The sequence below is a fragment of the Hyla sarda genome, chromosome 12 (assembly GCF_029499605.1).
Source record: "Hyla sarda isolate aHylSar1 chromosome 12, aHylSar1.hap1, whole genome shotgun sequence".
NCBI classification, from domain to species: Eukaryota; Metazoa; Chordata; class Amphibia; order Anura; family Hylidae; genus Hyla; species Hyla sarda.
The window spans coordinates 4426751-4444763 of NC_079200.1; the positions used below are offsets into that span (position 1 = coordinate 4426751).

Consider the following 18013-nt stretch of genomic DNA (forward strand, 5'->3'; position numbering starts at 1 on the left):
TTTGTAGAAGCTTTAAGGTGTCAAGGAGGCGGGGTCAAACCGGTAAAGTGCCGCATCATTGCAACTTCAACAACTCAACCGCCTCCTTGACACTAAAGGGGTACTAAGGTGCTCGAGTGTTCTGAACATTATGTTCAGAACGCTCAGAGACGGAGGCTGTCATCGTTACGTCACCGCCACGCCCCCTCCATGCATGTCTATGGGAGGGGGCGTGTCATTCGACATGCCCCATCCCATAGACATGAATGGAGGGGGTGTGGCCGTGACATCATGACCACTGCTGCAGGAACCTGGTGGGTTTTTTTTTGGGGGGGGGGGGGGATTTAAAAAGCGGGACCCCTGCGATCAGGCATCTTATCCCCTATCTTTTGGATAGGGGTTAAGTTGTCTAGGGGCGGAGTAACCCTTTAAGCCTTGAGTTCAAAAATCTTTATATCTTCTCCAATCACCTTTCAGATAACTTTTGTTGTAGTGTGCGGATGGACGGATAGATTCTCACTTTAAAGGGGTACTCCGCTGGCCAGCATGCGGAACATTTAGTTCCGAACGCTGTGTGCGCGCGATGCGGGGGTTGGCAACACCCCCTCGTGACGCCACGCCACCTCCCATAGACTTGCATTGAGGGGGGCATGGCGTCACGAGGGGGCATTGCCAACCCCCGCAGCACGGGCCCAGTGGAGTACCCCTTTAATGTCTGTATTTTACCATGGAATGATTGTGTCGGTCACATATACAGTAACGTGGTATCCATGCCTTAGGTGCAGAGGAGAAGATTCTGGAGGACTTCCGCAAGACTCACAGTCCCGACGCACACGATTTCCAGCTCCAAGCCATGATCCAGGCAGCCGGGAAGCTTGTACTGATCGATAAGCTATTGCCAAAGCTGATCGCTGGTGGACACAAGGTCCTTGTCTTCTCCCAGATGGTGCGGTGTCTGGACATCCTGGAGGACTATCTCATCCAGAGGAGGTGAGGGGAACTGAACCCAAGGAGAGACAGCCAGGGACCCGCTAGTAATAACGGACTTCAACGGCCGCGACGAGGTCCACCATTAACCCCTCAGATGCCGTGATTAATACTGATCACGGCATCTGCAGCATCATCGGGGGACTCATTGAACCACCCACAGGGTAATTGTGGGGGTCCGATGAGTCAAGATGGCTGTCGCAGGTCCTCCGTTCTGTCTCCCGACTGCTCTGTCAATCTTCTCTATAGATCACAGATAGTTCTGATCAGTGGTATTTCTAATATAGTGATTGCTATAGATACATAAAAAAATCTAGTTAATAAATAATAATAATAATTATGTTTAAATGTAGTTAAGCTCCCCTAATAAAAATTAACCCCCTCCCTTCCCCCGCCCTTCACATTTTACAAAAAAAAGTTTAAAAGAAAATAAAGAAATAAAAATCTTTTGGTATCGCCATGTGCTTAAATGTCTGAATTGTTGAAATGTTCCAGGGGTACATTTTTTTTTTAAATCAACAGGTACCAGAAAGTTAAACAGATTTGTAAATTACTTCTATTAAAATATCTTAACCCTTCCAGTACTTATCAGCTGCTGTATGTTCCAGAGGAAGTTCTTTTCTTTTTGAATTTCTTTTCTGTCTGACCACAGTGCTCTCTGCTGACACCTCTGTCCATTTTAGGAACTGTCCAGAGTAGAAGCAAATCCCCATAGCAAACCTATCATTCTCTGGACAGTTCCTAAAATGGACAGAGGTGTCAGCAGAGAGAACTGTGGTCATACAGAAAGGAAATTCAAAAAGAAAAGAACTTCCTGTGGAGAATACAGCAGCTGATAAGTACAGTAAGGATTAAGATTTTTAATAGAAGTAATTTACAAATCTGTTTAACTTTCTGGTACCAGTTGATTTAAAAAAAAAAAAAAAAATTCCGGGGGAGTACCCCTTTAATGATAAAGTATGTAAAAAAAATAAATGAAAAATGTAACAAAAGCGATCAAAAAGTTACAAATATGCAAAAGGAGTAGCAATAAAACTATAGATCACGGTGGAAAAAAATGACCCTCATACAGCCCTATATACGAAAAAATGAAAAAGTTGTAGAGGTTTGAATAGTGCAATGTTAACCCCTCAAGGACGAAGGGCGTACAGGTACACCCTTGCGCCCTTGTACTTATGGACCGAGGGCGTACCTGTATTCCCTGGTCCCTTTACCGAGTTTTGAAGCGTGTTCACGAGCTGAGTGCGCTTCATACCCGCTGGGTCCCGGTTGCTATGAGCAGCCAGGACCAGCGGTTAATGCTGGGCATTGCCCATCGGGATGATGCTTGCCATTAACCATTTAGACGCCGCAATCAAAGTTGATTGCGGCGTCTAAAGTGCGGGGTTAACGGCATCCACAGCCAAATCGTGGGTCCTGATCAGATGAGTGGACCGCGGGAGGGCCCTTACCGGCCTCCTTGCTGTCTGATCGGTGCTCTGAGGCTCTGCCCAGCTGCGGCAGACTACAGCAGCAGAGCACTGATCAATGCTAAGACCCAAAAGATGATCACTGCGCAAAAAATGATCCACACACATCCCCGTATATGGAAAAAACAGTAATAGGGGTCAGAAAAGGACAAATTTATCATTTTTTAACAGAAGTAAAACAAAATCAAACCTATATAACTTGGGAATCATTTTAATCGTATGGACTTTACAGAATAAAGATGAGACGTCTTTGTTTACAGAAAAGTGCACTGCATGGAAACGGAAGGCGCTAAAAATTCCAAAATGGCTTTTTTTTTTTCAATTTTGTTTCACAAATAATTTTTTTGGGTTTTGCCGTAGATTTTGTGGTGAAATGACTGATGCCATTACAAAGTTAAATTAGTAGCGGATAAAACAAGCCCTCAGATAGTTCTATTGGTGGAAAACTGAAAGCATTATGTGGAAAGTGGAAAGTGAGGAGGAAAAAACGAAAATTCAAAAATGGAAAAACCCTGAGTCTTTAACCCCTTCCTTGACCCATGGCATACATGTACGTCATGGGTCGGGTGGGCTGACAATACGGGGACCCGCAGGTCGGGTCTGCGTCATGACCAGGATATGTCCGCTTCTATCAGCAGATGACATCTGCCGAACATCAGAGATTGCACCGATGTCCGTCATTTAACTGTTTAAATACCGTGATCTATACAGATCACGACATTTAAACATTAAACCCTGCTATTCCCTGGTGTCTAGTGGTCCCATAGCCCCCCGCGATTATGGGTTGCTAGGGAAGCCCGAGGTCCCTCCGTGTCCTCGGCGGCTTCCCTGGCTCTGTTATTGCTTAGGGCTCCCTTTGGCAGCCCTTAGCAATCGAGCACAGATTTCATAGATCAATGTAATGCAATAGCATTCAAAAAATTCAAATCCCCCACCTTTTCTCAGTCGGCTCCATTGGGGGACACAGACCGTGGGTGTATGCTGCTGTCTCTAGGAGGTGTGACACTATGGTAATAAAAAAAGTCGGCTCCTCCCAGCTTGATATACCCGCCTTCAGGCCCTGAGCTAATCAGTTTAAGCTTAGTGTCTGAAGGAGGTGGACATGGGCCGGAATTCTCCAGACCAGGTCTTCTGATTTTTTGTTTTCCTAGTATAGGGACGTGTTAGTTTTTTATTCCCTTTTCTTTTCTGTTTTCAGGTGGGGGGGGGGCTCAGGGACTCCGGTTCCCTATTTCCCCATTGCGAGTAAGGGGGCACAGACATTGCGTATATGCGCTTTTCACCCCCTCTCGCCAATGTTTAGCGCCTGGGTTGGTACCTCATGGGTCCGCGTCCCCCTATTTCCCTGCTCGCCTCGCTCGCGCATAGCAGCCAGGCGTGATGCAGGTAACTAAAGCTGACTGAAGACTTCACTGAAGACTTCACTGAAGACTCTTCTGACTGAGGTAAGTACGTCCCCCCTTTTTCTCCATAGGTATGGACTTGCAACCTCTGGAGACCCCCTGTTTTTGGCCCACCTTCAATTTATGGGCTGGCTTATACAGGGGCTGCACTTTATTCTGGGGGAGCAGTGGCACCTGAGGGGGCATGTAATATATGGGGCACTTCACTGTATCTGTGTGTGTTTTAGTGCGACTATGTCCACAGCGCCTTATATGCGGCTGTCAGTTGCGGCGCTGATACGGGCCGGGCGCTCTCAACGCCAGCTTGCTTTCTCTTTCTCCGGCAGTCTGTGCCGGCGTATAGGCCGCCCGCTCTATTCCCCCGAGCGCATATGCGGCTGACATGTGCGCTCGGGACAAGGAGCGGGCGCCATTACAGTTTCTTCTCGGCAGTCTATAGCTCCGCCCACAGGGCTGGGAGCTCTCAGAGGCGCAAAGCAGCCTCCAATCAGCGCAGTGAGCGCGATTTTCAGTAAGAAGTGGTCAGTTAGTTGGTGCCTTGCTTCAGGCACGCCCCTCTCTTCCTATTGGCTAGCATGTTCCTTCACTCTAGCTGCACTGAGCCGAGTTTGTCACTAAGGTGGTTTCCCCTCCCTCAGTGGATCCACCAATCTCCCGTATCTCTAAGGCGACTACACTGCCTCTGGCAGATGCCGCTGCCTTCAAGGATCCCACGGACAAGAAGGTAGAATCCTTAGCGAAGTTTGCCTCTGAAGCAGCTGGCTCTTCTCCCCATCTTCGCCTCGACATGGGTGTCCAAGGCCCTGTCGGAGTGGTGCCAAAAGCTCCATCAGGATATCTTAGCGGGATCCCCCCCCCCAGAGGATCTATCTGCTCTGGCTCTCCAATGCTCTAAAGCTGGGGACTTCCTGTGCGCAGCTTCCATGCAGTCAGCCCATTGTTCTGCCTTTGCTGTGGGTCACCTAGCGGCTCTCCGCCACTCTATGTGGCTTAAAGCTTGGAATGAGGATGCCGCTTCCAAAAGGTCTCTCACTGAGCTTCCTTTTACGGGTGGCCGTCATTTTGGCAAACCCCTTTCGGACCTCTGGCTCCAGCAAAGGGTCCGGGCAGGCGCCCTCGCGGGACAAAAAGGAAGTCGGACTCCAACCGGTCAGCCCGTTTTGTGCCCAAATCAGGCAACCGCAAACCCACTTCTGCATGAAGTGAGGCCCCCCACCCGCGGTTTCTTCTCGGGTGGGAGGTCGTCTCTTGCTTTTTCGATACATCTGGACCTCACACATTCAGGACTCTTGGGTCAGGTGGGACGTGGTGTCCAACGTTTACCGAATCGAATTGGCCTCCCTTCCGAGGGATTGCTTTTTTCGATCCCAAGCCCCCGGTCTCCTCCTCTGGTGAAGCAATTTAGAGCGGCCCTCCAGTCTCTGCTTCTCCAGGGGGTTATCGTTCCCGTTCCTCCAGGCGAACAGTTTCGGGGTTTCTATTCAAATCTTTTTGTGGTCCCCAAGAAGGACGGTTCTGTGCTACCAATCCTAGACCTCAAGCGTCTCAACCGTCACCTTCTTATCCGCCACTTCCGAATGGAATCTCCCCGTTTGGTGGTGGCGTCCCTGGAACAAGGGGAGTTCCTTCTTTGGTGGACAAATATTTCCAGGCCATCATCGGTACCTCCGCTTTGCGGTTCCGGAGGGGCACTTTCAATTCGTAGCCCTCCCCTTTGGTCTAGCCACGGCTCCTCGGGTCTTTACAAAGATCCTTGCGCCAGTGATGGGCCTGTTACGGTCGAGGGGAATCTCGGTGATGCCCTACCTGGACGACCTTCTCATCAAGGCTCCAACCAGAGCCCAGACTCTGGAGAATCTGGACGTCACTCTCCACACTCTGACTCGCTTCGGGTGGATGGTCAACCGGAACAAGTCAGTCCTCCGTCCTACCCAGTCTCTAACCTTCCTGGGACTCCGATTCGACACGGCCTCTGCCAGAATTTTTCTTCCGCCGGACAAACGTCTGGCACTTTAGTCGGGGATCCGCTCCCTTCGGACCCAGGTCTCAGCCTCCATCCGCACTTGTATGGAAGTCCTGGGTCGGTTGGTGGCAACTATGGAGGCTGTACCCTTTGCCCAGTTTCATTACCACCCCCTTCAACTGGTGATTCTCTCTTGATGGAACAGGTCTCCTCTGCCCCTCGATCGACAGATTGTTCTCCCTCGCAGGGTCTGTCAGTCTCTGCTCTGGTGGCTCCGCTCCCTCCTTCTTCTCCAAGGGCGGTCGTTTCTTCCTCTTCACTGGCAGGTTTTTACAACCGATGCCAGCTTGTCGGGCTGGGGCGGCGTGTTCAGGGATTGGACGATTCAGGGACTCGACCCTTCTTCCGATAAACATATTGGAATTACGGGTGATTCGTCTTTGTCTTCTTCATTGGGAGTCCCGTCTTCAGTCCGCGTTCAGTCGGACAAAGCCACGGCCGTGGCGTACATAAATCGACAGGGCGGCACTCGCAGCTCGGCAGCCATGGCCGAGGTGACCAAGATTCTCACCTGGGCGGAGAGCAAGGTTCTGGCCATTTTGGTGATTCACATTCCGGGAGTGCTCAACTGGGAAGCGGACTTCCTCAGTCGGTCCTCACCCGACCCCGGCGAGTGGTCTCTACATCCGGAGGTCTTCACGCAGCTCTGCGACCTCTGGGGCATTCCGGACATGGACCTCTTCGCACCTGGATCTAATCGTAAGATCCTTCCTTTTGTGTCCAAGTCCCGGGACCCTCAGGCTCTGGCCATGGACGCCCTAGTGATTCCTTGGGTGGGGTTTGCCCCGAAGGTCGTGGTATGCCGACGTAGTCAGGCTCCTGGACGACGCTCCACTATGCCTTCCGCTCCGCCCGGACCTGTTCTCTCTGGGTCCTCTTTGCCACCCCAATTTACAGTCGCTGCATTTGAGACCGCGGTTTTGAGGGCCCGCGGGTTCTCTTCCCAAGTCATTCACACCATGCTCAAGGCTCGTAAGCCCTCCTCCGCAAGAATTTACCACCGTACTTGGCAGTCTTATTTTCTTGGTGTGAAGCTCAGGACTTCTCCCCGGTAACCTTCTCGGTTCCCCATCTTCTCTCCTTTTTGCAGTCGGGGTTGGAACTGGGGTTGTCTCTCAGTTCACTTAAAGGTTAGGTTTCGGCCCTTGCTGTCCTTTTCCAGCGGCCCCTGGCTTCTAATTCTCATGTCCGGACCTTCCTTCAGGGAGTGGCACACGCTGTTCCTCCTTATCGGTCACCCTCTCCCCCTTGGGACTTGAATTTGGTTCTGATTGCCCTCCAGGGTACACCCTTTGAGCCCCTTAGAGAGGTGTCTCTCCGCCTCCTTTCTTGGAAAGTGGCGTATCTGGTGGCTATCACCTCCATCCGGAGGGTGTCTGAATTGGCAGCTCTCTCCTGCCATTCTCCGTTTCTGGTGATCCACCAGGACAAGGTTGTTTTCCGGCCAGATCCTTCCTTTTTGCCTAAGGTGATTTCGACCTTTCATCTCAATGAGGATATTGTCCTCCCGTCTTTTTGTCCTGCTCCTTCTCATCCTAGGGAGCGCTTACTGCACAAGCTGGACGTGGTTCGGGCTGTTCGGTCTTATCTCTCCATCACTTCTTCGTTTCGTCAGTGCGATTCCTTTTTCGTCCTTACGGAAGGTCGTCGCAAGGGACAACCTGCTTCCAAGGCCACCATTTCTCGGTGGATTCGGTCCGCCATTTCGGAAGCCTATCGCTGTAAGTGGAAGATTCCTCCTTTCAGGGTTGTGGCTCATTCTACCCGTTCTGTTGGGGCATCCTGGGCTCTTCAGAATAGAGCCTCGGCCTCGCAGATTTGCAAGGCGGCTACCTGGTCGTCTTTGTACACTTTCTGGAGGTTTTACCGAGTTCATACTTTCGCATCGGCTGATGCTAGTCTGGGTCGTAAAGTGTTGCAGGCGGTAGGGGATCGGCCGTCTGCCTGACTACTTATCTGCCCACCCAAGGAACGGCTTTGGTACGTCCCACGGTCTGTGTCCCCCAATGGAGCCGATAGAGAAAAGGAGATTTTTGTTTACTTACCGTAAAATCTCTTTCTCGAATGTTCCATTGGGGGACGCAGCTCCCGCCCTTTTTGGGATTTTCCTTTGGTTCTCTGTCCGAGGGTGTGTTCAGTTATGTTTTTTCTTCTGGTTCTCTGACAGTTTTGGGTTTTTCTTTAACCTGATGATCTCCTCCTATTGCTCTGGAACTTAAACTGATTAGCTCAGAGCCTGAAGGCGGGTATATCCTGCTGGGAGGAGACGACTTTTTTTATTACCATAGTGTCACACCTCCTAGAGACAGCAGCATACACCCACGGTCTGTGTCTCCCAATGGAGCCGATAGAGAAAGAGATTTTACGGTAAGTAAACAAAAATCTCCTTTTCCCATTTTTTTTTTTTATAAAACACTGTACAAAGATAAAAAATACACATATTTGGTATCGGCACGTGCATAATTGTCCAGACTATTAAATTATTATGTTTCTGATCCTGCATGGTGAATGGCGTAATCGCAAAAAAATTTCAAACACCAAAATTTCTGATTTTTGGTTACATTACATCCCAAAAAAATCATAATAAAAAGTGTACAGAAAGCCAGATCTACACAAAAGTGGTACAGTTAAAAACTACAGCTCATGGCGCAAAAAAAGTAATAGGGGTGAGAACATGTTTTTTTTTTCCCCAAGGTTTAATTTTTTTTTTAACCATAAATCGAAACAAAAATTGTTCAAGTTTGGTATCATTGGAATCTTACTGACTCATAGAATAAAGATGGAATGTCAGATTTACCATATTTTGAACTCTGAAAAAATTATTGCCCTACAAAATTGTGCAATTCCATATTTTTTTCATTTTTGCCCTGCATATAATTTTTATCTGGCTTTGTAATACATTATACAAAAAAAAAAAAAAAAAAAAAAAAAAAAGGGTATCAGTGGAAAGTCCAACTTGTCACTCAGAAAATCAGCCTAATATAATTTTGTCAGTCGAAAAATAGGTCCGGTCACAAAACCAGACACGGGTCAAAAAGGAGCCGACTGGAGTCACCGTTTGACTCCGGTCGGCTCATTAAGGTAAATGGATTTCAGCGCAGGTCCGTCTGGGGTACGGGTGCGCCCGGTTTTCCCCTCCCCCAGCTGGATCCGGCAAGCGTAGGCTGAAAACGAGGTGTGAATGCAGCCTTAGAATGTAGGGAAGAAAATAACGTGAGCCAGATATCAAGATTTGCTGGGTCATGATGGGGTTAAGGCGTTAAAGAGTTCAAATTTGTATGTGTATGTATAATATAATAATACATCCTTTTTTTTTAGTTTATTTAGCATTTTTAAGTCATCTTAATGGCCTATTAATAGTAATCATTCAAAGCAAAATGCTTGTCTGCCTCTCCCAGAGGATCCACACTGTCCCTAAAAGATAAATCAAGGCTTCCCTCTAATCTCAGCAGCCTTTGGCTGTCCAAACATGCTGGGAGATGCTATTTTGTTACAGCTGGAGGCGCACTGGTTGGATATCAGCAGTAGAGCCTTATACCGGGAAAAATTAGCATTTTTTCAACCAAAATATCCAGTGTGTGTTTTGTGCACTTCCCAGTATTGTATTGGTGCCACAGAGGCCATTTTTACTAGGATCCACCTGCAAACAGTGTTTGTCTATCATTTGACTCTTACAGATACACATACGAACGAATAGATGGAAGAGTAAGGGGCAACCTCCGCCAAGCCGCCATTGATCGATTTTGTAAACCGGACTCTGATCGCTTTGTATTTCTGCTCTGCACTCGGGCAGGAGGCCTGGGGATCAACCTGACCGCCGCAGACACCTGCATTATCTTCGATTCCGACTGGAACCCTCAGAATGATCTGCAGGTAACATTGCCATTGTTCCTTCTGCAGGCATATCCCATAGATAGATAGATATTATAATAATAATACATTTATTTATTTATTTTGTTTTGTTTTCTATTTGTATTATGATTATGTGACCGAACATAAAGGTTAAACTTATGAATCCTACAATTATAGACTCCCCTTAAGCTTTTAAAGGGTTACTCCGCACTTAAGTGATAAGATGTCGTGATCGCGGGGGTCCTGCCACTGGCATTTTAAACAATATAATAAGAACTCTTGTTTCCTGCTGCAGGGATCGTGAGGCCACGTCCCCTACTATAGACATGAATGGAGGGGGCGTGGCGTGACATCACAAAGGGGGCCTGGCATGACTTCAGTTCGGAAAAAAAAGTTTAGAATGCTGGGGTGGCATGTAGGAGATCTCGGGGGTCCCAGTGCCGTGGCGGAGAACCCCTTTTAAAAAATCTATATATTTTTCTCCAATTTTTTATAGGCCCAGGCTCGCTGTCATCGTATCGGTCAGAGTAAAGCTGTGAAGGTTTATCGTCTGATCACCAGGAATTCTTATGAGCGGGAAATGTTCGATAAGGCGAGTCTTAAGCTGGGGCTGGACAAGGCCGTTCTGCAAGACATTAATAGAAAAGGCAACACCAATGGAGTAAGTGTGAGGAACAAAAATTTGTGTTTGGATATGTTCAACCCCTTAAAGAGGTGCTCCACCCCCAGACATCGTATCCCCTATTCAAATGTCTGATCGCGGGGGTCCTACCGCTGGGGACTCTCGTGATCTCTTTGCTGCATCCGAGATTCGTTTAGAGCGCTGGGTGCGGCGCCGGAGGCTCGTGACGTCACGTCTCTGCCCCACTCGTGATGTCATGGCCACACCCCCTCAATCCAAGTCTATGGGAGGGGGCGTGACTGCAATCACGCCCCCTCCCATAGACTTGCATTGAGGGGGCATAACCGTGATGTCACGAGCGGGGCGTGACCACGACGTCACAAGCCTCCGCCCCTCATCGCCAGTCATCCAGCATGAAGCAAAGTTCACTCCATGCACTGGATGTCTGGGGTGCCTCAGCCGAGATCACGGGGGTCCCCAGCAGCGAGACCCCCACGATCAGACATCTTATGCCCTATCCTTTGGATAGGGGGAAAGATGTTTAGAGGTGGAGTACCCCTTTAACATCAATGGACACAAATGTATGTCCATGGTACCTGAGCTGTAATCGTCACGATGCGTGCGTGCTTCACTCGCCCTGGCTCAGCGTGCATTACACTCCCCCACCCCCTCGGCTCTACACGCGTTTCAGGTGTCACTGCAAAGTACAATAGGTCCTGCAAAAATGAATCCGTAATTACCGAGAGGACTTATGTTACATGTGTTATACTTATATTTAGGTGCAGCCGCTGTCTAAAATAGAGGTTGAAGATCTCCTTAGGAAAGGCGCATATGGCGCCCTCATGGATGAGGAAGATGAAGGGTCTAAGTTCTGTGAAGAAGACATTGATCAGATCCTACAGCGCAGAACACAGACCATCACCATCCAGTCTGAAGGGAAGGGATCCACGTTTGCCAAGGTATTCAGTGCGCCATATTGTGTGTGGGGACCTCTGAGTGTTCAGACCAATCATGAGAACTAAGACGGGGAGAAGTGTGCAGCCCCTATTATCTCTCCCCGCTGCGTGTATGTGAGACTGTGAGGGAAGTCAGCTTGTTATACGTTTTTATATACGTTTTCATATAAGCCTTTTATATTTTATACTCCATCTTGTATATCATCAGCCATGTTGTCAGGACAGCCCCATTGACTTACATTAAAGGAGTAGTGCGGTGAAAAATAACTTATCCAAAGGATAGGCGATAAGTTATAGATTGCGGGGGTTCCAGCAGTCTGCCGGAAGCGGCCGTTCTGACCCCCGCAGGAAGCCGCGGCCAACACTCCCCCACGCCCCCACTATGTATCTCTATGGGGTACATGGAGGGTTGACACACCCCCTTCCAGCAGACTACCGGGCCCTGTTCAGGAGATCGCTGGGAGTTGCAGCTGTCGGACCCCCGCAATCTATAACTTATTCCCTGTCCGTTAGATCGGGGATAAGTTATTTTTCACTACAGAACTCCTTTTAAGAGTTCATCCTGGTCACATGACGCAGTCAATAGAAACTCCAACAACCAACCGCCTGGAGGATTACAGGGTGCTGACAATTAAGTGGGCCAACAGCATTTAAAACCTTTTCTTAAAAAAAAACTACTACGCGTTTCGAAACGGTTTCTTCTTCAGGTTCGATACAAATGACGAGGAAACAGATGTAACCGCCCCCTCTTCAAGTCCCATCACATGACCGGAACTATAAGTATATAAAGAAACCACATGATGCAGTAAATCACAAAAATGAAATCTTTACAAATATCCTTTTAGCTATGATGATAACATTATATGATAATAAATAAAATAGATATATTTGATACAATAGAGAAAATCACAGGTAACGACAATAATACATAATAATGATAATAAAAGCATATTTACATTGGTACGTAACCTACTTGGCGCAAGAATACTTCTCAAATTCTTTGTTCGCCGGAAAGTTTTTCCAGGTCTGGGGGGGATTAGTTTATTTTTTATTATTTAAATAGGATCTAATTTAAAGGGGTGCTCCGCTGCTCAGCGTTTGGAAAAACTATTCCGAACACTGGAGTCGGGAGCTCGTGCCGTTATAGCCCCGCCCCTCAATGCAAGACTACGGGAGGGGGCGTGACAGCCGTCACGCCCCCTCCCATAGTCTTGCATTGAGTCTTGATACTTTGAGCAAAGGGTACTCCGGCCCTAGACATCTTATCCCATATCCTTCGGATAGGGGATAAGACGTCTGATCGCGGGGGTCCCGCCGCTGGGCCCCCCCACAATTTCCTGCAGCACCCGGTGTTCTAAACAAACGCTGGGTTTGTGATGTCCTGGCCATGCCCCTTATGACGTCACACCACGCCCCCTCCAGTCATGTCTATGGGAGGGGGCGTGTCAGAAGACACGCCCCTCCCATAGACATGAATGGAGGGGGTGTGGCCATGAGGGTGTGTGGCCTCTGGCTTGATTTACCTCCTCAACATCAGGTCTTCTCGATACAACTAGTTAAACAATTTATTGATACTTCTTTATTAGGGATACACCAAAATTTCGGTGGATTATGGGTGTATACAGGGGCAGTCCAGGTGTACACAGGGGATATATGGGGGTATACAGGGGCAGTCTAGGTGTATGCAAGGGATGTATGGGGGTATGCAGGGGACGTATGGGGGTATACAGGGGCAGTCTAGGTGTACACAGGGGATGTATGGTGTATACAGGGGCAGTCTAGGTGTATGCAGGGGATTATGGGTGTATACAGGGGCAGTCTAGGTGTATACAGGGGATTATGGGGGTATACAGTGGCAGTCTAGGTGTATGCAGGGGATTATGGGTGTATACAGGGGCAGTCCAGGTGTACACAGGGGATGTATGGGTGTAAACAGGGGCATTCTAGGTGTATGCAGGGGATTATGGGTGTATACAGGGGCAGTCTAGGTGTATACAGGGGATTATGGGGGTATACAGTGGCAGTCTAGGTGTATACAGGGGCAGTCTAGGTGTACACAGGGGATGTATGGGGGTATACAGGGGCAGTATAGGTGTATACAGGGGATTATGGGTATATACAGGGGCAGTCTAGGTGTATACAGGGGATGTATGGGGTATACAGGGGCAGTCTAGGTGTATACAGGGGCAGTCTAGGTGTATACAGGGGATTTGGGGGTATACAGGGGCAGTCTAGGTGTATACAGGGGCAGTCTAGGTGTACACAGGGGATGTATGGGGTATACAGGGGCAGTCTAGGTGTATACAGGGGATGTATGGGGGTATACAGGGGCAGTCTAGGTGTATACAGGGGATTTGGGGGTATACAGGGGCAGTCTAGGTGTATACAGGGGCAGTCTAGGTGTACAGAGGGGATGTATGGGGTATACAGGGGCAGTGTAGGTGTATACAGGGGATGTATGGGGTATACAGGGGCAGTCTAGGTGTATACAGGGGATTATGGGTATATACAGGGGCAGTCTAGGTGTACACGGGATGTATGGGGGTATACAGGGGCAGTCTAGGTGTATACAGGGGATTATGGGTATATACAGGGGCAGTCTAGGTGTACACAGGGGATTATGGGGGTATACAGTGGCAGTCTAGGTGTATACAGGGGCAGTCTAGGTGTACACAGGGGATGTATGGGGTATACAGAGGCAGTCTAGGTGTATACAGGGGATGTATGGGGTTTAGAGGGGCAGTCTAGGTGTATACAGGGGATTATGGGTATATACAGGGGCAGTCTAGGTGTATACAGGGGATGTATGGGGGTATACAGGGGCAGTCTAGGTGTATACAGGGGATGTATGGGGGTATACAGGGGCAGTCTAGGTGTATACAGGGGATGTATGGGGTATAGAGGGGCAATCTAGGTGTATACAGGGGCAGTCTAGGTGTACACAGGGGATGTATGGGGGTATACAGGGGCAGTCTAGGTGTATACAGGGGATGTATGGGGTATAGAGGGGCAATCTAGGTGTATACAGGGGCAGTCTAGGTGTACACAGGGGATGTATGGGGTATAGAGGGGCAGTCTAGGTGTATACAGGGGCAGTCTAGGTGTATACAGGGGATGTATGGGGGTATACAGGGGCAGTCTAGGTGTATACAGGGGATTTGGGGGTATACAGGGGCAGTCTAGGTGTATACAGGGGCAGTCTAGGTGTACACAGGGGATGTATGGGGGTATACAGGGGCAGTCTAGGTGTATACAGGGGATTATGGGTATATACAGGGGCAGTCTAGGTGTGCACGGGATGTATGGGGGTATACAGGGGCAGTCTAGGTGTATGCAGGGGATTATGGGTATATACAGGGGCAGTCTAGGTGTACACAGGGGATTATGGGGGTATACAGTGGCAGTCTAGGTGTATACAGGGGCAGTCTAGGTGTACACAGGGGATGTATGGGGTATACAGGGGCAGTCTAGGTGTATACAGGGGATGTATGGGGTTTAGAGGGGCAGTCTAGGTGTATACAGGGGATTATGGGTATATACAGGGGCAGTCTAGGTGTATACAGGGGATGTATGGGGGTATACAGGGGCAGTCTAGGTGTATACAGGGGATGTATGGGGTATAGAGGGGCAGTCTAGGTGTATACAGGGGCAGTCTAGGTGTACACAGGGGATTATGGGTATATACAGGGGCAGTCTAGGTGTATACAGGGGATGTATGGGGGTATACAGGGGCAGTCTAGGTGTATACAGGGGATGTATGGGGGTATACAGGGGCAGTCTAGGTGTATACAGGGGATGTATGGGGTATAGAGGGGCAATCTAGGTGTATACAGGGGCAGTCTAGGTGTACACAGGGGATGTATGGGGGTATACAGGGGCAGTCTAGGTGTATACAGGGGATGTATGGGGTATAGAGGGGCAATCTAGGTGTATACAGGGGCAGTCTAGGTGTACACAGGGGATGTATGGGGTATAGAGGGGCAGTCTAGGTGTATACAGGGGCAGTCTAGGTGTATACAGGGGATGTATGGGGGTATACAGGGGCAGTCTAGGTGTATACAGGGGATTTGGGGGTATACAGGGGCAGTCTAGGTGTATACAGGGGCAGTCTAGGTGTACACAGGGGATGTATGGGGGTATACAGGGGCAGTCTAGGTGTATACAGGGGATTATGGGTATATACAGGGGCAGTCTAGGTGTGCACGGGATGTATGGGGGTATACAGGGGCAGTCTAGGTGTATGCAGGGGATTATGGGTATATACAGGGGCAGTCTAGGTGTACACAGGGGATTATGGGGGTATACAGTGGCAGTCTAGGTGTATACAGGGGCAGTCTAGGTGTACACAGGGGATGTATGGGGTATACAGGGGCAGTCTAGGTGTATACAGGGGATGTATGGGGTTTAGAGGGGCAGTCTAGGTGTATACAGGGGATTATGGGTATATACAGGGGCAGTCTAGGTGTATACAGGGGATGTATGGGGGTATACAGGGGCAGTCTAGGTGTATACAGGGGATGTATGGGGTATAGAGGGGCAGTCTAGGTGTATACAGGGGCAGTCTAGGTGTACACAGGGGATTATGGGTATATACAGGGGCAGTCTAGGTGTATACAGGGGATGTATGGGGTATAGAGGGGCAGTCTAGGTGTATACAGGGGCAGTCTAGGTGTACACAGGGGATTATGGGTATATACAGGGGCAGTCTAGGTGTATACAGGGGATGTATGGGGTTTAGAGGGGCAGTCTAGGTGTATACAGGGGATTATGGGGGTATACAGGGGCAGTCTAGGTGTATACAGGGGATGTATGGGGTTTAGAGGGGCAATCTGTGGATATAGAAGTGATTAATGGGGTATACAGGGGAATTTATCGGGGGATACAGGGTGGATAGGGGGGGGAAAAGTTGTTTTCGGTCAAACCAGAATTTTTTTATTTTGGTGCACCACTAGTCATGTGACTGTGCCGATTTAATCCACGAGCCATTTTTATTAATTAATTCATTTGTTTGTTTATTTAATTTATGCATTAATTTTTATGGTGTTTATTTGCTGACAGTACAAAATAAATGGAAATAAAAACAATTTAGGGTTGGCACATAATTGTCGTAATTGTTGCGTTGTCCTCCTGTAGGCCAGCTTTGTGTCCTCCGGTAATAGGACGGACATCTCTCTAGACGACCCCAACTTTTGGCAAAAATGGGCCAAGATCGCTGAGCTGGACACGGATGCCAAAAACGAGAAGGTAACCGCGGCTTCGTATGTACGTTTTTTGTGACGCGGGTTAGTAGTTCACTACAACAGTCATTTCTGCACTTCTCCCATTGTTTAGGACAGTTTAGTCATCGACCGCCCGCGAGTACGGAAGCAAACAAAACACTACAACTCCTTCGAGGACGACGAGCTGATGGAGTTCTCGGAGCTGGAGAGCGACACCGAGGAGCGACCAACCAGGTCACGGCGGCTGAACGAGAAGACGCGGCGATATCTGCGGGCAGAATGCTTCAGGGTGGAGAAGAATCTTCTCATATTTGGGTAGGCGACTTGTTTTAATAGTCGGGGGACACAAGGGGCCCCATTAAGTCGTCATTTAGTGCAGTGATTTTCAAACTGCGGCCCTCCAGCTGTTACAAAACAATAACTCCCAGCATGCCCGAACAGGGGATGTGTTTGGGTATACAGGGGCAGTATGGGGGTATACAGGGGCAGTCTAGGTGTACACAGGGGCAGTATGGGGGTATACAGGGGCAGTCTAGGTGTATACAAGGGATGTATAGGGTATACAGGGGCAGTCTAGGTGTATACAAGGGATGTATAGGGTATACAGGGGCAGTCTAGGTGTATACAAGGGATGTATGGTGTATACAGGGGCAGTCTAGGTGTATACAGGGGATGTATGGTGTATACAGGGGCAGTCTAGGTGTATACAGGGGATGTATGGGGATATACAGGGGCAGTCTAGGTGTATACAAGGGATGTATAGGGTATACAGGGGCAGTCTAGGTGTATACCGGGGATGTTTGGGAGTATACAGGGGCAGTCTAGGTGTATACAAGGGATGTTTAGGGTATACAGGGGAAGTCTAGGTGTATACAAGGGATGTATAGGGTATACAGGGGCAGTCTAGGTGTATACCGGGGATGTATGGTGTATACAGTGGCAGTCTAGGTGTATACAGGGGATGTATGGGGATATACAGGGGCAGTCTAGGTGTATACCGGGGATGTATGGTGTATACAGTGGCAGTCTAGGTGTATACAGGGGATGTATGGGGGTATACAGTGGCAGTCTAGGTGTATACCGGGGATGTATGGTGTATACAGGGGCAGTCTAGGTATATACAGGGGATGTATGGTGTATACAGGGGCAGTCTAGGTGTACACAGGGGATGTATGGTGTATACAGGGGCAGTCTAGGTGTATACAGGGGATGTATGGTGTATACAGGGGCAGTCTAGGTGTATACAGGGGATGTATGGGGATATACAGGGGCAGTCTAGGTGTATACCGGGGATGTATGGTGTATACAGGGGCAGTCTAGGTATATACAGGGGATGTATGGTGTATACAGGGGCAGTCTAAGTGTATACAAGGCATGTATGGGGTATACAAGGGCAGTCTAGGTGTATACCGGGGATGTATGGTGTATACAGGGGCAGTCTAGGTGTATACAGGGGATTATCTAAATATACAGGTATAAAGTTGTTTTCGGCTAGGCACATCC

General features: G+C 48.8%; 1 protein-coding gene across 6 annotated transcripts in view; it reads left to right on the forward strand.

Annotated features, from left to right (window-relative positions):
* Window positions 1-18013, forward strand: part of CHD6 (chromodomain helicase DNA binding protein 6) — a 136930-nt gene that overhangs the window by 80215 nt on the left and 38702 nt on the right. For all 6 annotated transcript variants that reach the window (XM_056549343.1, XM_056549348.1, XM_056549345.1 and 3 more), the window contains exons 16-21: window positions 759-969; window positions 9539-9734; window positions 10210-10374; window positions 11115-11294; window positions 16425-16535; window positions 16623-16825. In XM_056549343.1, the coding sequence (XP_056405318.1) occupies window positions 759-969; window positions 9539-9734; window positions 10210-10374; window positions 11115-11294; window positions 16425-16535; window positions 16623-16825 (1066 nt within the window). The remainder of the gene's footprint in view (window positions 1-758; window positions 970-9538; window positions 9735-10209; window positions 10375-11114; window positions 11295-16424; window positions 16536-16622; window positions 16826-18013) is intronic.